A 21,421-nucleotide genomic window follows, 5' to 3' on the forward strand; every position below is an offset into this window, starting at 1 on the left:
CACAAACTAACCAGAAGATGTCTTTCAAACTTGGATCATTGGAGATCTTACGGAGGTGAAATTATGCTCCAAATTAGGAGTGGTTCTGATGGTTGGATGCCTCTCTGCATATCTACTTTCTAATTTCCTATATAACTTGAAGAGCAAGTGCCCCATCTGTATTTATATGTAACAAGCTGTATCAGCCTTAGTAATGATATGAATATTGATAAATAAGGCTTTGCTTTGAATACTTTATTTGCTTGTCCATAGTTGTCATGGCATCTAGGCAAGCAAGGCGTCGGAGGTGGGGAAAGAATTAAGGCGCTACCCAACCAAAGCAACACCGGGATGCCTATGTGATGGCTAGACAACTATTTCTCTTGTCCAATTTGAGTGATAAGAAGGCCTAGAAACTTTCTATGAGCACTATACACTATGAAATAACAACTTGCTAGCAACTAGGATTAATACCCCCCACACTTGAACAATATTGAATTTTTTAAATATCTTCACATGATTTGCTAAAGGCAAAATAAGGGCTGTGACATTGTCCACGTGAACAGTGTTTTGGCCTCTTTTGGCCCTCCTAGAAGACCAGCTGGGCCAATATGACCTGGTCCAATTGGTCCCTTTGGTTTGGTTCTTCCCTGGTTCTACATCACAAAAACTGAAGGGCGTTGAAAACTTGACAATTCAATCACTATTATCAAAGCTACAGCTGCCGGAACTGTCTGCAATTCAGAAGATCCAACAGAAATGTTTTTTTCGTATGGAAATGAACATCAATGGTAAATCATTTCATGTAGAGGTGATGAGGCTGAAAATGATGATGAAAAAATATTTAAATACTGAACAAACCATGATAATTCAGGAATGTTTGTAGATGTCAGAGGAAAAATGTTCTGTTTCCTAATCCATCCATGAGTTCCCAAATATATGGCAGAACAAGAGGGGACTATTATCTGCTTTGTCTTAAAGGTGAATTATTCACAGATATGAAATGATATCTGTGACACTAAAGAGTTATTCCAATATGTTCACTGAGCTGTTAGTTTCGGGTGAAAAGCTAAACAATTAACAGAAACATAGAAGGATCTAGTCCGGATTTGATATTACTTACAGGACTGCAGTATTGCCTCTGAAGGTTGGAAACTCTAGCACTAACTTCTTTTATTTATTCCCCTGCCACTTTGATAAGATTGGAATACATGTCCTAAGAAAATGGTTGGGAATTCAACAAGAAGAGGCTATATTGATGTTTTCATATCAGCAAATGCTTGTCTTAGCAGTTTCTTCTAAATGGGTATATTAATGTGGATCAACAATAATAAAATAATGGGGAAAAGATAATCGCTTGTCAATGCATTGACTATTAGGGATTCTTATGAGAAAGAAAACAAGAAATTGAATGAGTGGAACCATAAAATTTGAATCAACGACAGTAGTCCTATACCACACAAACAATTACTTCGCTCTTTTTAAGTCAGACGATGTGATTTCATTTATCCATTTAGTGAGTGATCCAACAAATTCTAAGTAGAAGAACTGAAAGGAAGAAAGTCAATACCAAATTAGCGAGACTGCAATCATTAACGAATTGAAAACAATAATATAATACCAAAATAATAGTAACTGTGGAGAGTTATGGTACCAAAAAGTTAGCGAGGAATTAAACAATCTATACAACAAGCAAAGAGCTATCAATCTGGAAAGCCAGCTCGCTCCTAAGAAGAGTGGAGTTTTCATCTATTTTGAACATCAAAAACCGGCAGGTAAGTAAGTACAACAAGAGAAATCGTCACTTACTCCCTAGGGATTGATTACTTATATTACAGTGCTGAGAGTTGGTTGGCTAATTATTGCACGCGATGGAGCCAGCGAAAGAGGAATGTAAATGCAATACTTTCGAGAAGGAGCCTACAACATAATCCAACTATATCTTCAATACCTACGGTGAAGCATAGGTGGCTATGAGGTCGGATCTGTGCTTCCAATTCTGGCACGAACGGATATGCCGATGGTTGTATTTCGTGTTCAATCAATCGACGTATTCAAATTCGTCCTCCTTGAGATGAGCGGAGAACTTGACCTTACCACGGCCTTCGATCTCAGTGACGAATTCGATCTTGAAAGGGAGATTGGCGGAGATCCGCTTCCCCTTCCAGAGGCCAACGTACGCCTTCAGCTGACCTTCCATGCCGGTGATATCTAATTCAGGCACTTTGGGGACATGATACACCTTAAGTGGTGCCGTAACCCTAACCCTAGCACCAATCTTGGCTCCGCCAGATTCTTCATTTTCCTCCCCTGCAGACGATGCCACCGACGAGACAGAAGACGAAGACGAGGAACACGATGAGGAATCAACTGCGGCAGAATCGGACTTCAGAGCTACTTCGCAAGAAATCTTTCTATAACGCCGAAGCTTTCCGGCGGTTAAATCTCCAGGAGGAGAAACTGGAAAGATGGAGGGACTAACAGCAAAGATTGCACGCGGATGATGATTGGCATGTACAGAAGAGGAGAATGTGTTGGAATTAGCGAAGGAGGTAGGCGATGCCAAAGCACTCATCATCATTTCTATGATTTCTCTTTCACAGCTTCTGAGCTTCTTTCGATTCTTCGATTCTCTCAATTTCTGAGTAAAATCCTTTTCTCTGTATTCTGCTGGTATTCGCGGATAAGCTGGAAAGGCCGTGGTGGAGTATTTGGGCAGAGAAATTAGATTCGAAAACTCGAAAATCATTGTGTGCGGGACCCGCTGAGGTTAGACGAGTATTGCAATGCAAACACGAGACTGACTGGATAAAATGGATATGCATGTTGAATGTGGCAAATTATGGTGCCAAGTGTGCAGATAGATGTATATTGACTGAAATCAAACTAAGATTTTTATTATTATTATTTTTTTTTTCTGATGATCGGTACTATTTTTTAATATTGAAAATGAAATGCCGTTTATATAGGTCGAATCCAAGACCTTTCCACTGAAAAGTATAGATCTTTACCACTCAACCAAATTGAGATTTTTATTTTCACAACAAAAAAAAAAGAAAAAAAAACGAACTAAGATTATTTGTTTAGTTTTGTGTGTAAATTTCCTTTGAAATTATGATCATGGGTAAGATGGTAATTTCATGATTTAAAAAGGCAATTTCATTGCCAAAGGTTTCCCAACAAGAAGACTCAGGAGTTGCTAAATTTTATTCATGGTAGAAAATTTTACTTAACCTCACATCCCTCCACTACAAGAGAATCACCTTAGATAGATTTTTCCTTTTGAAAAAAAAGACAAGAAGTTTGTGGACAGGGAACGGATAAAGAATGAGAGGTGGAGGACGTACTGGAAATGGTTGAGAGAGGGTTTGTCATCCACGCCTCGCTATTTGCGTAAGTGCTTGTAAGAAATATCTGTTGACTGCTGTAGTCGGCTGGGAGTAAGACAAAAAATAAGGTATGAAAGACAAAAAGTCGAACACAGCACAAGAACTCAATCCATCTATAGAATCATGAAATTGAAAGCTTCTTCCCAGTCTAGTTTGTTGCATAGATTGTAAGCAATTACTAATAAATGGAGTTCCTTTTGTTTGAATATTAAACAGAGATCCTTTTGTACAGAATCAAAATTAGGACACAAGTCTGAAGACAAATCTTAAAATGCATTAAATTAGTGAAATGACAATCGAAAGTTACAAAAACTATGTGCTTGTTAAATCAAGCATATAGTCATTCCACAATTCGGCTGCGATCGAGTCTCGCATATGCGAAGCCATTTCTAATTGAACCTCATCACAGGCAATATCTACTGCTGGTGTTTCTGTTAGTGTCGATGGTTCCATCTCCACCTGCATCATTGGTTCTTCTACATGTAACTCCCTCTCTTCTTCATGTATTTTCAGTAGCCAATCATCCCGGTTTTCTTTTAGGATGTAATTATGTATTGCACATGTAGCTATAACCAGCTTCACCTGTGTCTGTAGTGGGTAGGGAGGCACTGAAAGCAAAATAGGAAATCTCTCTTTCAAGATCCTGAAGACACGTTCAGTGTTACTCTGTAACAGTGAATGCCTATGATTAAATAGCTCTTTTGCATCTTGTGGACCAAACCCACTTGGAAATTCATTCAGTGGGTACTGAACACCTTGATAAGGGGCAATGAAGCCTGGCATATTTGGGTACTTGGTATCAACGAGGTAGTATTTACCTGCATCAGCATAGACGTCTGAGGTGCTCATACAAATTAAAGGACTAGGAAGTCATGCCAAAGAATAGACCAAACACTAAATACCTTCGGGGACACAAAGGCCGTTACGTCTCGTGAGTGCTGAATTCAGTACACGTGCATCAGGTGCTGAACCTTCCCAGCCAGCAAGAACATAATGAAATCTCAAATCAAATGAGCAGGCTACCAGAACAATTTGTGAAAGAAATCCATTCTTGTTGCGAAATGGACCTTGCTCATCAACACCAACCATCACTGGTATGTGTATCCCATTTACTGTTCCCACACAATCCTAAGTAGTGATATTATAACAGAATTTTAATTTCATGGAGAAACATACAAACCAAAGTTGATTATATTGGTTTACCTTGAAATACGGATAAAATCTGGGATCCCCTAGGATTTCCGGAGGGATGGTACAGTCTGGATTCCCAAAGAAATCTGTAGATATCTGCATAATGGCATTCAAAACATTATTAAAATGTCGACTTATGGTTTCACCAGAATACCGGAACCGCTCTTGAACTGCTCGAGTCCGTTGATTGTGGCCAATTATGAATAAGAATATTCCTAACTGCTCCTCGATCTTGATTCTAGTCGTATGCCGCAGCAAACCTTTTGCTTGTAAAACATCACACAGCTTGTAAAAGATTTGTTTATCCATGCGAAAATTCTCACGACAAAGTTCATTATGACCACTAAGTACTTCATCGATAAACTTGGTACTGTTGCGTGCTGAATTGCGAGAAGGCTCTTTCGTAATGTGATTTACTATTACACCATTTGTCTCATCATCAGAGCTGTCCATGACAATAGCACCCTCTGCACTCATTATTTAACAAAATAATCACTGCTCAGGTAGAAAGATTTTTTTTTTTGTGGGATGAATCAGGTAGAAAGAATTTGACATAATACTAAATTCAAAAATAAAAAGAAATAATAAATTAACCAGAATATTGATCTGGGTGCCATACTAAACAAATAGTTCAGGAAAGTGATCGATCATTCAAAAACCATATATAGTAGTAGTTTAAGAGAAGCAGCTTGATGTAAAGAATGCAGTCCAAGCCCCCCGTAAAATAAAATCCAACATCAAATATTAAATAGATACACATAAGTTAGCAAGTCTATAGTAGTTTAACACAACCAATTAAATGCATGCAAAATCCAATGAAAGCTACACATACTCAATGAGGTGTATAAATTGGGTTTATCTGAAAATATTCAACACAACCAGTGTATTTCAGCATTCAGGTTTCACAGTCCTACCAAGACTCAATTTCTCGTACATAAACGATTTACTAGTTGAAGAAATCTCATCCGGACAAAATATTAAACAGAACAGATTTAATAAGAACAAATTGAACTCCTCCCAATATAATAATGTCAAAATGACTCGACACCTTGCATCAAGCTGATATATATTTGCATACTGTATACTAGTAATATGGTGTTTTATACTTCAAACCTGTGTTTCATATGTATCATAAGCATATTCACTACTAGTATACGTGCACCTTTAGCAAATTGATCAGGAGTAAACTTAGTTTGCAGGCCTTCAACAGCAGCAGCAGAAAAAGGGTAGCTTCAATGCAATTTGAACAAGAGAAGAAGAAAAGGATAAATGGACTGAACCCTCAACAGCAAGGCTCCTTCAGCCCCAGGGTTTAGCAGTCAATAGAAAGGTTATCTGGACCCCAGGTGTATGGTGCCCACAGCAAGTCCCTTGGCCTTCTTATCACTCAGATTGGACAAAAGCATAGCTGTCAACCCATCACATAGGCATCCAGGTTTTGCTTTGGTTGGTGCTGCCTTAATTCTTTCCCCACCTCAGATGCCTTGCTTGCCAAGATGCCATGACAACTATGGACAAGATAATAACGTACTCGAAGCAAAGCCTCGCTAATCAATATTCAAATTGTTACGAAGGCTGACACAGGTTGTTAGATATAAATACAGATGGGGGCTTGCTCTCCAAGTTAAATAGGAAATTAGAAAGCAAATATGTTGAGAATAGAACTGATTCTCAGCTCTAAAAATAAGAATAACTTGAAAGCAACTAGGATTAATACCCCCACACTTTGACAACATTGCGCCCTTTTAAATTATCTTCACATGATCAGCTAAAGGCAAAATAAGGGTTGTGATGTTGTCCACCTTAACAGTGTTTTGGCATCTTTTGGGCCCTCCTAGTAGACCAGCTGGGCCGATGTGACTTGGTCCAGTTGTTCCATCTGGTTTGGTTCTGCCCAGGTTCTACATCACAAAATCGAAGGGCCTACAAAACTTGACAAGTCAGTGCTGAATCATTTCATGTAGAGGTTATGAGGCAGAAAATGACGAAGACAAAAGATTTAAATACTGAATTAACCATGAGAATTTATTTCATGTAGAGGTGATGATGAATACACCATTGGTTTCATCATCAGAGCAGTCCATGATAGTGCAACCTCAGCACTCACGTTATCTAACAAAACAATCACTGCTCAGGCAGTAAGAATTTGACATAATAATTTCTTTTTCAACATTACCAAATTCAACCCAACCCCCCCCCCGGGGGGGGGGCCCACAGGAGAATGGGGGGGGGGAATCCTAGACATAAATATGGATCAGGGAACCGTATTCAAATAAAGTAGTTCACAAAGTGCGATAGATCATTCAAAAACCACATATAGAAGTAGTTCAAGAGAAACAGCATGATGTAACAGAATGCAGTCCAAGCCAAAAAATTGAAGATCAACATATAATCGATACACATAATTTTTTGCAATGTGAACTTACCAATAACTCTATTTACACAGGTGATTTCAGCACCTTTTTGTTGGATGCCTGAGGATGCTAACAATGTCCTCTTTAGTTCTTCACTCTCAATCCTTCAATTCAGTTTGTCTTACTCTCCTATATTTTTTTATAATTTATATTCAGCTGTGCAGCACTAAACCTTGTAGGCCAAAGTGTTCTCCATAAGGGAGCTCACTGCTCAGTATTGAGTCCTACAACTTACCGAATTGAGATTTATGGTCTCACATCCTCATTCTATGTCCCATTGATATTTAGAGCTGCACAAATTCCAAACATCAAAATGCTCCTTGCTATCAGATGCAGGATGGTGCTGCTACTTAAACTGGTCTTCTCAGGCATTTTTGTTACTACTTGTGGCACATAATGCTTTGACAATTGTTCATCTAGTATGAAGCATATGATCATTTTTCACAGATTGTTTCCCCATAAAAGCCTCTTGCATATAGAAAGCAAGCCAAACCCAGTCAATTTTACAAGGGAGAAGACCAGTCATATGTTTGGAACTTGAAGTTCCCAAGAAAAAAAGTAAATACCGAGTGAACAAAGGGTCTAAACTTCATGACCTACAACCCTGCTCTTGTAGGGAGAAAAACACTTTTTAGTGCCCAGCTCTGAGGGTTTTACCATCAGAGACCAAAATCTCCAACCTCATGTATGTTTTCCAAAGACCAAAGTCCATAAGCATCTAAATGATAGAGATAACATTGCTATAATTGGACTAACCTTCATGGGAAGACAAAGAGTTCTAGTGATGGATCACAGAACCAGACAGACTCTCCCACCATGACTCCATGACAGGTTCTCATACACACCAAAGATTTTAACTAATTCATCATCGCAGTCCACCAAATGAGGAATCAACCAAACCTGTCAAATTGTTGCCAGGCCTCTCGCTGTCTTCATCAGGGCCAACATACTGCTGAGCCTAGCCCCTAGAAGTTAATCCATTTTATTACTTTAACAGGTACTGTGACCACACCCAGTGCCCACAAAGCCCATCAAAGATTGAACCAATAGCCAAGCCCAACTGGTGCACCAAGAGACTGGGTGAACCCACAGAAGGGTATTATGGTCTTTCCCCCATCCCTTTGAATCCCAAAAGGGTCCAGTAAATTCCCTAATATTTTTAGGATCCCTATATCTACGTTTTGTTTTTCAACTGGAATTAGTGGTTAGAGTCCTTGTCTGAGTTGGAGTCCCAATTGAAATCCAATTTTCAAGTTGGATTCCTTCTAAAAATTTGTTATTTAGTTTTGCAAGTTACTTTTGATTTAGAGATCTTTAGAAGACTCCTTTCTAGTTTGTTATTAAGTTGTTGAGTTGTAAAGGGAATCCCAGTCAAAAGTGAATTCCCTAGTTTGGGTCCAAGTATGTTTCTTAATTAGACAGAGTCCTAGTTGCATTCCTTCAATGTAATGAGGCTATAAGAAGGCCCCCACACCTTGTGATCGGATTAGATTTGATTAATAAAATTGCAAAGCATTTCAGGAATTGGAGTCTCGGGTTCCAAGAGGGATCCCCACAGCTAAGTGTGTGAGATTTAAGCAATTTTTCATTTTTCTTCAACTTCTATTCCCTGTGGCAGCCTTGTGATCTCCCCTACGGCAGAGCTTAGAGTGGCCCAGTCAACTCTCTTAAAGTACAATTCCCAACCCAAATCCCCAATGGCAGACCTCTCTTTCGCTCCTTCTTCTTCCCTATGGCTGCAGCCCCCGATCCCCAATTAAACCCTAGAAAACCCTCACCCTTTCCCCTATCACCCTACCCCTAGGATCATCTCCCCTCTCCCTACTCTTATCCGTAAAACCCTAACCGCCCATTCCTTGAAGTTGCAGAATTTGCCTGCACTTCATCTTCGTCCTCTAAAACCCTAAACCTATTATAAACCCAATATCTCCTCAACCCTTAACCCAAAGACTAAACTGTTTTAGGACTAGCATCCCCATCCCTACCCTACATTCGATCCAAACACAAGCCCTAACTAAGAGTCCTAAACACATCAGGAGACCTAATTTTACTTGGAAAATCTCTGCAATTACAGTTTGTTAAAAACAGAATACTTTTCTTAAGTTTTCAGACCTAATCCTATCCTAAACAAAACCCTAGACCTGCCATACTTAGATTTAAGAGTTGGGAATCCACTCAGACCTCACTGCAGGGTTCCCTGGGGTTTTTGAGTACAAGTTGGTTGCTGCCCACTGAGATTTCAACCCAAACACCAAAGGTTCAAGCCCTAATTTGCTGGCTATATTTGAAAGGATCCTGAAGACTGGCCCAGACCCAGGGTTACATCATATTGGCTTAGACAATACATCCAAAGCTTCTTCAAGAGTTTCAGATTAACCAAATCGCATACTGTAACACACCCCTCATCAAGCCTTTTGCTATCTTACAATCTAAACTACCAGCACAAAATAACCCAAATAAGGGCCAAAAATGCAAAAGTCCAACACTCACTGACATCTTGTAGTTTGTTTTCTGTAGCAGACAAAGCACAATGTATACAACTACTATGCTCTTTACTGCACTTACAAATAGAAGAAATAGTTTCAATGTTCAACCACTGTACAGTAAGAGGAATGGTCCCTTTGATATCTTTGGTGGCCTCAAGTTCCCTTAATGCAACCACCTACCCATACTCCTGACATCAACCCCCCTTCCTTATACCAGGAAAAAAAGAAAAAAGAATGAATTTATCAAAGAACAAAATGGAAAAGCAATAAATCCATTCAATTAGAAAAGACACACATGCAAAGGGACTTCATAGTTCATATTTTGGGTAACCCATTACCATCCAACATAAATTCCAAAATGATGGAACCCAGGCAAGTAAGCAAAGCTCATTTCAGAAATAGAAGGGCAAGTCAAGAAAACAAAACACAATGTGAAATTTTTTAAGGGTAACCCATTACCATCCAACATAAATTTCAAAATGATGGAACCCAGGCAAGTAAGCAAAAGCTCATTTCAGCAATAGAAGGGCAAGTCAAGAAAAAAAACACAACGTGAAATTTATTAAGTTTTGCAGTGATATTCTCTACTGTAACAATAAAAACATCTTGAAAGGAATAAATCATAATATTTGGAGATTCAACATAGCGTTAGAACAGTTCACGAATTATTTCTTATGAATTCCCTTTTTTTTTTTCCCTTTGGTTGCTCTATTTTGGTTCAGGTAATTGATAATTGTACCTCAATACCATTAACTTAATCTCCCATTCAATCAAAAACTTCCCCAGTTACTTCCCAGTCTTCGCATTGCCTCAAATAACACCAGGTAAACCTCGAGAATATGGACAAATCAGAACTACTAAGCAATTTACAAGAATAATAATGAGTTCAAGAGGTGCAGAAGAAGGTAGATTTTAATCAATTGCCTACAGCTGATGCATCTAACACAGATGAGAAGCACTGTAAAGGTAAGAAAATCAGTCTCTAATACACATTCAATCAAATGAGTAGCGCATAATTCAGTATCCTCAATCTCAGCCACGCCTTCTTGGCCTCTACTGTGCCACTTGAAGATTGTTGAACAATGGAGGTCGAAAATTTTCACCTAGCAGTTTGATTCTGTTTGTTCTTTTACATACAACTAATCATCATAAAATTTGAAAAAAAAAAGATCAAAATTAAAAAATATATAAAAAAATTCAATAACGAACCAGAGGGGATTGAGTCAAGGTACTGAGGTGTGAGAATCGCTCGAAGAAGATGGCAAGCGCCTTCGACTCTAGTAACTTTTTTCGTGAGGTACTGTGATGAGATAATTTCTCCTACCCAACAATTATTCTCTGCTATCGGAACAATGCAGTTTGAGACATTTGGGCGAGGTACTGAGGTGCCCTACAAGCTCGAAAGAGTTCCACGAAACAGTTCAGGGAATGGAAATGGAAGGGAAGACAAGGCATTGAGGCAAGGGAGTAGGGTTCTAAGCGGATTTTGGGAGACTCTCAGCGAATATTATCAAAACCCTATTTTACCCTTTGCGAAAATTGACGCGTTTGAAACAGTATAGCCCCTTTTTTTTATTCTTCTTCTTCTTCTTCTCTAAATTGACTCTTTCTTTTGTAGAATATATGTGGGAAAATTATATCATTAACTACTTTTTGTTTTTTTTTTTAAATAATGATTTTTCATTTCTTTGGGACATTTTTATCCTTAAAATTAATAATATGGACATATTAGGCAACCATCATCTTCTTCCTGCAAGCCCAACCAGTCCATTCTTCTTCTTCTCCTTTTTCTCCTATTTCTCCCTTCTAATTGCTTTTATAGTTGCTTAATGTGTTGGTATGACTAATTTTAAAGATAAAAACATCCAAATGGGATGAAAAATCACTATTTTGATTGGTTTTGTAAATCTAAAGTGACTAGTTTTGTTACTTGAAACTTTTTTTTTTGGGGGTGGGGAGGAGGTACCAAAATTATTTATTGAAGATAAGCTAATGCCACAGGAATACAATCACAGAGCCAAGGAGTGGAAAGTGACCAAATAGTTGGACCCTCGACCAACTAGGCCTTTTGGTTAGAAAATCCACTAAAGAGTTGCAGCTTCTAGAAATAAAAGAAAACTTACATCTCTCAAAATAGGAAGCAAACTGAGGAATGTCTTGGACGATAGCATCAGCATACATCAGAGGAGAACTAGCCTTCCCAAGACAACATTGCACAAGCTCCAAGTTGCTAGATTCAAACTCAACCACTCGCCAATCCACTTAAATGCATAAAGCACAACAATATGTAAAGTTAAAGCTTCACCCACAATAGCGGAAGCAAACATAATTGGGTTATAAACTGCCAAAAGAACCTTTCCTCAATTGTTCCAAACTACCAAACCAATACCACACCGAGCCCCCTCCTCCACAAAAGAAGCACTAGAATTAATTTTCACCTAGTTAGCGCTTGGAGCTTCCCACCGTTTAGCACTCAAAACAACCTTTGATCCATATATCTCCCTATGAAGAAGCACACATCTAATGTACTCAAAAGCCTTGCAAGTTGCCTCTAACACCACCTATTGCGGAGTTGACTTTCTTTTAATAAACACTGTGTCATTTCTAGACACCCATAATTGTGAAATCCCTCGGATTTCTACCCCTTTAACCCGTGGCTTCAAAATCGAGAAAATCGGGTCTCGAGTTGACGGCAAATGTGGGCCATTCAAGTGGAGCCCCAAGGGTTGGAAATGGAACCAATGTTGGTGGATGACCCTTGTGATGACTCATCAACTCTCCTAAAGTTTAATTGAAGAGAGAAGATTAATCATGATGGTGTAAAAATGGTGATTTTGGGAACTTTATTAAAACCCAATTGACTTCTAATTTATATCTAATGATCCTCTTAAATGATTAGGTTTATTTTGATTATAATCACCAACTCGTAAGTGTGACTTTGTGGAACCTTGGAGAGTTTATGCTAACTAAAAAGGTAAGGAATATACTCAACCTTATCTTGCATGTTTAATTATGTAATTAAATTTCATTATTGATATATTGCCTTGTTTTAATATTTATTATCTTGTGATTATGTGTGAGACTTTGGACGAATGAAAGGTAAGCAAGTATCTTTGCTTCTATTTTCAATATTCTTTGAAAACAATATGAGAATGTATGAGATGGATGAGATTGAATGGATTGAATGTTTTCTTTTATTTTCAAATTCTAAATCATTGATATGAAGATATATGGATGATGTTGAATTAAATTATTTTTTTATTTTATTTTATGTTTCAAACTAGGGTTGTGGGTTCGCCCATTACCCTAGTGAACTTACATGAATATGCATCTAGACTTAAGTACATGAATGCTAAGTGTCTAGAAGTGTTTGGCTAAGTAACCTCATGAGTACTACTACCCTTCCGGCAGGGGTATTGAAGTCGGTTAACCCGTGATGTTAGTGGCTGGGTCCTGAGTGTCAAGCAGGCCCACTATCATCATAGAGAGGTAGGGTTGCATATAATAGATAAGGGCTCTTGGGTGCTCAAGACCGGTGAAATGATCCGTGAGAGGACATGGAGAGCATCCTGTCCATTATATGTGGACGACCACTGGGTTAAGGAATGGGATCCAACAGATGCCTCCCGTTGAGGATTCCATTCATAGGTGGAAATGTTTTGGACAAAAAGGGCACTAGGCATGAGGGGAGATATCCGGACCATATGTAGTACGAGACTGTATGACTTTGCACTGGAATAAGATTATCCTTGACACGCGCCAATCTCATATCAAATGGTGATGTGAGAGAGTGGTGACCTATACCCCAACCATGGCTTGACAAGACTTTACCCAACAATCGCGGAGAACCCAATAAACGTCTCTTGTTGAGGGAGAGTGACTGAGACCGCCCAAAGGAGATTGGTGTACAAACTTAATGCGTGTCTACCATAGAAACCTCATGATAGAGTTAGGAGCATAATATCATAATCATTCATACATCATATCACTATCATTAATTACATTATCGATACTCAAACTATATGTGTGGTGTGGGATCTTGTGTACGAATGCACGATATGATGTGGAATCTTGTGGACGAATGTATGATAAGATGTTGAGTTGACCTCACTGAGTTCTATTGAACTCATTCATTTTTGTATGTTTGTTTCTATTAGAATATTCTGCAGGTTATGAGGACTCCTTCCAAGTGGAGGATTCGTCGTCGGCAGGCTTTCTTGAAGGAGTGACTGAAGAAGATGTAGACTTGCATGGAGCTTCATGCCTGTGCAAAGACTATTCTTATGAGGTTGGATTCCATTAGGGAATCAGTTTAGTTTAATTTCCGCTGCAACAAACTATGTTTCATTCAAACTCTGATCTCCATTTTGATTAACTTTAGATAATGGATGATTGTAACCTTTTGATCAATCAAGTTTGATAACTTTATACTTGAACTTGATTTATTCATGTCCTTTTAATTATGCTATATCTTGTGTTGTATGGAATTGTCACTGAACCTAGGTCTTGCGGTGTATCACCCCCACGGGTATTCGGGTATGGCCGGATCTAGCTGGGTGGGGTGTGACAATAACTGCCAACAAAGGAAGAGGCAATGCACCAAAAGGAAGTCCCCCTCATATTTACCAATCGCAGAAAATGATTTCACACTTTGAATCCATTCAAACACTTTAGGTTCGCTCAAAGGAGGAATGCACGACACAGAGTGGTAAACCGAGTTGCTTTTGCGAACGAGCAACCCAATACAATATGATTGAAGGTCTCCAAGTTCACACCACAATGAATACAAGAAGGATCAACCTTAAAATGCCTTTTTAGCATAGCATCTCCCGTAGCCAAACCATTTCCGCAACCACGCCACAAAAACTATCACGCCTCAATTGGAACTAGCACCAAATCGGAAAACCAGAGGGACGACGCCCTCCTTCTACCTTGATTCAAGGCCTCCACATACAAGCACTTATATAGAGCTTTCACTATAATCAATCCATTTCTAGAACTTGTCCATACAAATCTATCAGACCAAGGAAACATGGAAAGGGCCATTTTGATAATAACAGTAGCCACTCTTGCCTAGAACAAATGTTAAGATCTACTCTCGAAATCCGAGCTTGTTGATCAATTAAATCGAAACCATTAAAGAGCCCATACTTGAAGGAGGAGCACCAACTTTATCATGTAATTCAAGACCTTGATCCACTTATCTATCCACATGTGAATATCCTCTCCAGTCTCAACCTACCACATCAAGAAGGGTTTCAACACCTCCCTTCCTGCCACCAAGCTTTGCCAAACCCGCGAAGATTGAAATCCTACCATAGCATCCATAAAAGAAGGGGAAGTACATAGCCTTAGTAAATCGAGCCCATAAAGAATCATGATTTTGCCACAACCTAGTAGCCATTTTAGCAAGCAAAGCTAGATTTTGGTCATAAGAATCTTTAAAACCAAACCTCCTCTAGACTTTTGAAAGCACAACCGATCCCAAGCTATCCAGTGGGTCTTAGGTCTTCCTTTCACCTCACCCCAATAAAAACTTGTAGCCTTCTTCCTACATTGTTCATGAAGGCATCTAGGCAACTTGAAGTGACTACAAGCATACAAAGGTAAAGAGAAAGCCACAAATTTTAGCATGACTTCTTTACCCTCGAGTGAGAGTAGCATAAATTTCCACCCCTCCAACCTTTGAGACGAAGTGTCTGACAAAAACTAGAAAGTCTCTTTAAGCACCAACCTCCTAAGGCAAACCCAAATACTCAATGTGTGCTTTTATGTAAGAAACTTTAAGCACTTTAGAAAACCAACAACATAACTTCATGGGTGCATTAGGACTAAAGGTGAGACTAGACCTCTTCAAATTTATTGCCTTCCCACTAGCCTTACAATACAGGTCCAAACACGCCTTCAAATTATGGACTCTCTCAAGTTGTACTTTAGAGAACAAAAGACTATCATTTGTAAATAGTAAATGAGAGATGGGGGGAGCTCTACTTTTCACCTTGATGCCTCTAACCAATCATGACTCTCCGCTTGGTGAATAATTGAACTGAGACCTTGTGAGCATATAATGAAGATTGCTGGAGATAATGGATCACCTTGTCTAATGTGTTGAGAAGGATGAGTGGCATGACTAATAAAACCATTCACCAACAACCTGTAAGAGATAGAGGTGACAATCTGCATAACCCAAGACACCCACTTCAACACAAAACCCAACTTCGGAAGCATGGCTTCCACAAAAGGACATTCCAACCTATCATATGCCTTCCACATTTCAAACTTAAGAGCCAAAAATTTCTTCTTCCTTTTCTTAAAAGCGATTCATATGGTGGCACAACACTATCCAAATTTTTTTGAAGGAGCTATGATTTTAGATATTAATTTTGCCACAACGCCACTCAGCAATATGGGCCTATTCTGATCAACAGTCAGAGGGGATGAGTTCTTTGGAATCAAACAAATAAAAGAGGAATTCAAATCTAGTAACATGATGGCCAACTCAAAGAGCTCAAGCACAAAAGAGACAAGTTGCACTAAAGATTGGAAGAAGATAAGGGGATAATTGTCAAAACTAGGGGCTTTAAGAGGGCCCATTGAAAATATTGCATGTTAAATCTCATCAACAGTAGGCGTGGCCATAAGCTCATCATTGATCTCATTCAAGACCATAAGTTGCACTAAAGATAACAAGTGTCAACTCCTTGAGAAGTATAAGCTTTAGAAAAATGGTCCTTTAGAATACGTGAAATACAATCAGAATCTACTGTCCAAGTCCCATTCTCATCTTGCAACTAAAGGATCCTATTGAAATGTCTTCTTTGACAGTGGATGCATAAAAAAATGCAGTATTCATGTCCCGGCCCCCCATTTCAACCACTACTCTCTACTCTTTGGCTCCACATTTCTTCTTCTCTTGCTAGCTGTTCTGCTAACAAATTAGTAACCATATTCACTTTTCTTGTGAATAATCATCCCTTTTGGCCAGATCCATTCAAAATAAAGCTTCTCAATAGTAGTTTGAATGTGTCAAACTATTATTTATTCCACTTCTTAAGAGTAAATTGATATGCCGTCAACTTATGTAACAATTGAGACCCCACCGAACCATACTCATTCCGAGCTCACGCCATAGATACCATTGACTTACAATCTTCATGTCCAAGCCAAGATGAATAAACCGAAAAGGTTTTCTCCTTTGAATCTCATTCCCGTAAAGTTGAGAACCAAAGCACAATGATCTGAACCCACTCCAAGTTTAATAAATAACATTGCATCCAGGGGCGGACCTATGAAGGGGCCGGAGGGGGCCATGGCCCCCCCCGGATTTTTTAAAATTTTATGCATATTCTCCTAATTCCTTTAATTTTTTCAGTTTTTTCTCTTCCCACATGTGAAATGTCACTATTTGGCCCCCCCCCAATATTGTGAACAATTTTTAAAAGTAAAATGATGGGTATAAATGTCATTCCTAATAAAAAACTAATTCATCAATCCCTATTTATTCTCCCCTCTCTTCTCTCTCATCTTTTCTTCCTATTTATTCTCTTCTGTTTCTATAAACGTGGTTAAAGGAAATTTTTAGAAAAAAAAAAAAATCTTATTAGGTATTCAAAAATCAAAATGTTATTTCTAATTAAAAACTAACTCTTCAATCTCTATTTATTCTCTTATCTCCTCTCCTCTATCCTCTTTTTTTCCTATTTATTCTCTTCCCTTTCTATAAGCGTGGCTTAAGAAAATTTGGAAAAAAATCTACTCCACAATTAAGTCTCTTTCTCTTTCTCAATTTATTTGTTGTTTCTTTTTTTCTCTTTTATTTTGTTATTCTTTTTAATTTGATTTTATATTCTATGTTTCTTTATTTCTTCTGCAATTTTTGTTATTCGATTTTGTATTGTGAATAAAATGTTTATAGTTAGTAGGTAACTAACTACCATTGATTTGCATCTCTTACCTAAAAAAAAAAATTTGGTTTACATCTCCTACCAAAGAAAATTTTGGTTTGCATTTAACTTTTTAGGGTTGAAGTCATGTATATATATTTTTTATATTATTGCCTTAATCTTACCTATATTTTGTCAGAAAAAAAATATCATTATCAATAATTTATCATTTCTTTTCAAATGTGTGGGCCCTCCAAAATATGTGGATCTATTCTTTAATTTAATAAAATAATTTAGCGGTGGGACCCCAAATAGGAAAGTTACTGGCTTTCATTCTTCGGCCCCCCCCCCCCACTATTGCATCCTGGGTCCGCCACTGATTGCATCTTCATGTATGCATCTCCAAGCATGATTAGCAAGAGCTTTGTAACCCAACTCTGATGTTTGCTGATCCTTTCCTCTTATTGGTCTAAAAATAATGAGACCCGTGGAAGCCAAGATCCATAAAGCCACAACAATTAATCGTGTCAAGAAAATCCTGACAATCCTTTTTTTTTTTTTTGGGGGGCGCAAATAGTGACATTTCACATGTGAGAAGAGAGAAAACAAGAAAATTAGAGAAACTAATTAACATTTTCAAAAATGATTTGGGAGGGGACCCAAACATATGTCTGCCTTGGATGGCAACATTAACCTGCTCCTTCTTTGAATTAGAAGTTTCTCCCAAATGTTCACACTCTCCCGAACTCTCATAAAGGATATCTGCTCACCAAACTGAATTCTAGAAATAACCATTACTTTAAGAGGATCACCCACTCTTTGAGCCAACTGCAGAGCTAGCTTAGAAGATTGTATTTCTGGTGGAACCCCATGGATTTGAACCCACAACTCTATGTGAAAAATCCCATAGCACCCTATCTCTCCATCTTATCACAACTAACAAATTAACTGCTATGGTCCATGGAACTTCATTCAACACATTTTGCAGGTCCAACTCCAAATGAAAAGTAAAAGATGAAAATGTGTTCTCCTGGAAAAAACCTCCACTTTATCTTGTGTATTCCATCCCTTCAACAATCAAAGCATTTTGTGCTGAAAATCGTCATTGCTAGTCCTGTTCCTCATCAAGAATAAACGCTTTGTTCATGGGCTCCATCGCCAAGAAAAGAACGTAGACTTTGTTCAGATAAGAGAGATTAATCTGCAGAAAAACACTCTAGTAGGAGGAGAGCACCTCTAGCAAGAGGAGAAGAATAAATATGGATGTTCACCTTAGTTTTTTTTAGTTGATGTGGGGGACTTGATCCTCATTTAAGGGATTAGTGTTTACGTAAATTGATTAATTAAAACATTGAGTAGCACCTTTATAAAGAAAAACATAAAATTGATAGTCATGTAATTTTCCCTTATTCCCCAATATATATATCCTTAAAGTTAGTAACAAACTAACAATTATTTCTAGTATCTTGAATCTTCTCGGAAAAATTCATTGATTATATATCTACTTGGTAAAGTGTATTTTAAAAAAAAAAATTATACTGATAAATTCTAGTTTTGAAAAGGTTTACCTAATTTATATTCTAATGTTTATCATATTTATCCAACAAAAATTTTGATTTAAACTACCCAAAATTGTCCTATTAAAATCAATTTCTCTAATAATTGGTCAAGGTACGAGGTGCACGTAAGCTAGTCCGGACCTTCTAACACGTTGCTCACTTAGGTTGTAGGATTTCAACTTGAGGGAGAGACATTATCCTACCAATTATGAGTGTCATAGTTTGCTTAATAAACCGTGACTTGTTACTTAACATAACCGAGCCAAATTAGAACTATGACAAAATGTAGGATTACTTTGTTTTCAATTTTTGTTCGTCTTTAGTTTGATTAGTACGAAACATAATAGTATTGCAGATTTTGTTGCTAAAGGATGTTTAAAGTTGAAGCTTTGTGAGACTTAATGAGTCACTCCACCAAATCTTCTTGTAAACTCTTCCATCTTTGGGTCAAGAAGTTACTCTTGACTCTCTTGATTCATGAAAGAGTTCTTCACATGGACCCTCGCGATTCTACAACTATTTACACTGCAGCTTTCCTACTTTTCAAATCTCTTAAAAAAAAAAATTTGAAAAAAGAGAGGTGAAGAACAGTAACTAATTTCTAAGTGCACCTAAATAAATTGGCTTGAAAAAACCACAGTTTTGAAAAAAACCTTTCAAAGGATAATTCCGACAGTTATGCTCAAAAATTTTCCAAATTTTTTTAGGCATAAATGATAAATATTAAAATAGATTGAATGTAAATCATTTGGTACAAAGGGCAGGGATGGAGATATTAATATGTCTCACCACTAGAACAGCTCTGCATTGGCATATCTTTTTAAAATACCAAAGAAGAAGGAAATATTTTCTCTACTACAAATGTCTCTTGATATTTCAAAATTTATATCCATGGAACCTCTACCGTTGGTAAATTGTCAAAGTAGATTTGCATTGAAGATTATAAATCTGGGTATACAGATGCATGCATGGGTGTGGGTGGTAAACAAGTTGAAACATTAGGTATAGCATTTTTGAGATCCAATGGCTGCACTCAAAATGGCGGAGGCTTTGGATCAAAAAAACTTGATGGATGAACGAATGTAATGGATCAAATAGGGTTTGCTACTTTTGCTGAACAAATTAAAGGATCCAGAAGAAGGGATCACAATCACAGCCTTGCAAATTGAAGATGTTGCAGCCTTCAAATGGATCTTCCAACACTTGATGTGGTGAAACAATGGCAGCGACAAAGGGATATCTGAGCTTCAAGTTCCTCTGCAGGTAATTTCAACGGAGGGTTTCTGCATTCAGTGGCGCCACAGAAATGGTTTTCACCATATGGGTCTGTAGTCTTAATGGGCCTCAATTGATCTACGTAGAAAAGGGTTTTTAGGTGGTTCTGTAAAGAAGGAAAAGATCTAAGGGAGAAGCACTTTCATTATGTAAGAAGAAAATTACTATAGAGATTTCTCAAATTAATCATCAACAGCGCTACAAAAAACTCTTACCCAAAATCCTAGTGCGAAAATTCCAAATCTCAGTTAATCTGTAAGTGAACACATAAAGCACATATTATTCAATCAATTAAACCGTCGATCACTCCGATCATTTAGGTCATTTACCGAAAAATATCAGTTTGGGCCCATCTTCCAAATCAGGAACCCAAAAACTTTCTCGCTTCTTTTGGTGAATAGAAACTTCAAAGTTGATGGTGGCATAAACGGTGAGTACACTTATAAATTTGGTTAGAGGAAAAACGGTTCAACTTCAATGTTGCGTGTTTAATGCGAGACAGATGCTCGAGATTGAAATTTTGATCTCGATCGTTGGCAGTAGATACTGCACATTAATGCGCAGCATTCAAGTCTCATTCGATGAAAAATGATTTTTATCATAGATCAACACAAAAGTGACAATGGAGTAGTTGAGCAGGTTTCATAAATAATATGGCCTGGATGACATGAGATTCAGAGTCCAATAGTAAAATTGATTGGCTACTGTCTTTTCTTTTTTGGTACAAAAAAATTGGACACTATTCTGAGAAGGCATCAATATGATTGTATTTATGGATTGGCCTACTTGTCATCTTGATGTTTATAAAAAGTTTTAACATAGGATATCGACAGAGCAAGTGTACCTGTTTTAGCCCTAATATGCTCATGAAATATGCGCTTAATACAAATCAATTATCACAATTAAGGGTGCTTTGCATTTGGATTTAACATGTTTGTCAACTCATATGGTGTGGCATCACCATATTTAATGCCATTGTTTAATGCCTGAATCAACATATGGAGATTGATTTTCATTATATTCACCGAAGGAAGTCACTTCATTGACAGAAGATATGCTGACTTGTTGGCACACGCCACATCCCTCTTGGGTAGCACACTGCAAATCGAGAGTTGTCACATTAGACTATCATTGCCATTCGCTTGTTAGGTGCCGATTGGTTAGAACGATAAATTATGCCTCCTGACGAATCACCAAGGAGAGATCCATATCACTTGGATGATCCGATGGTCCTAAAGAATCTAA

The 21,421-nt window shown here is 37.9% G+C and overlaps 2 protein-coding genes across 3 annotated transcripts; both read right to left on the reverse strand.

Annotated features, from left to right (window-relative positions):
• Positions 1 to 1,571: 1,571 nt before the first annotated feature.
• LOC149024739 (ferredoxin-thioredoxin reductase, variable chain, chloroplastic-like) lies at positions 1,572 to 2,703 on the reverse strand. Its single transcript, XM_089144946.1, has one exon. The coding sequence runs from the start codon at positions 2,558 to 2,560 to the stop codon at positions 2,021 to 2,023; it is 540 nt and encodes a 179-aa protein (XP_089001072.1). The 5' UTR covers positions 2,561 to 2,703; the 3' UTR covers positions 1,572 to 2,020.
• A 722-nt stretch (positions 2,704 to 3,425) lies between these two features.
• Positions 3,426 to 10,989, reverse strand: LOC149024740 (nuclease). 2 transcript variants are annotated; one of them, XM_089144947.1, is made up of 5 exons: positions 10,669 to 10,989; positions 6,362 to 6,482; positions 4,572 to 5,026; positions 4,271 to 4,496; positions 3,427 to 4,186 (listed from the first exon to the last, which is right to left on the reverse strand). In XM_089144947.1, the coding sequence occupies exons 3-5, from the start codon at positions 5,010 to 5,012 to the stop codon at positions 3,681 to 3,683; spliced, it is 1,173 nt and encodes a 390-aa protein (XP_089001073.1). In that variant the 5' UTR covers positions 5,013 to 5,026; positions 6,362 to 6,482; positions 10,669 to 10,989; the 3' UTR covers positions 3,427 to 3,680. The 2 variants fall into 2 exon arrangements, with proteins under 2 accessions (XP_089001074.1, XP_089001073.1); XM_089144948.1 differs by lacking the exon at positions 6,362 to 6,482 and having other exon boundaries at positions 3,426 to 4,186.
• Positions 10,990 to 21,421: the final 10,432 nt, after the last annotated feature.

Source organism: Hakea prostrata, chromosome 2 (assembly GCF_041222555.1).
Source record: "Hakea prostrata isolate BN-2017 chromosome 2, UWA_Hpros_2, whole genome shotgun sequence".
NCBI lineage: Eukaryota > Viridiplantae > Streptophyta > Magnoliopsida > Proteales > Proteaceae > Hakea > Hakea prostrata.

Coding starts and splice junctions, on each gene's coding strand:
- LOC149024739 (XM_089144946.1), bottom strand. CDS start 2,560: ATGATGATGAGTGCTTTGGCATCGCCTACCTCCTTCGCTAATTCCAAC.
- LOC149024740 (XM_089144948.1), bottom strand. CDS start 5,012: ATGGACAGCTCTGATGATGAGACAAATGGTGTAATAGTAAATCACATT. Junction 4,497..4,571: donor GATTTTATCCGTATTTCAAG/GTAAACCAATAT, acceptor ATCACTACTTAG/GATTGTGTGGGAACAGTAAA. Junction 4,187..4,270: donor CGGCCTTTGTGTCCCCGAAG/GTATTTAGTGTT, acceptor ATGCTGATGCAG/GTAAATACTACCTCGTTGAT.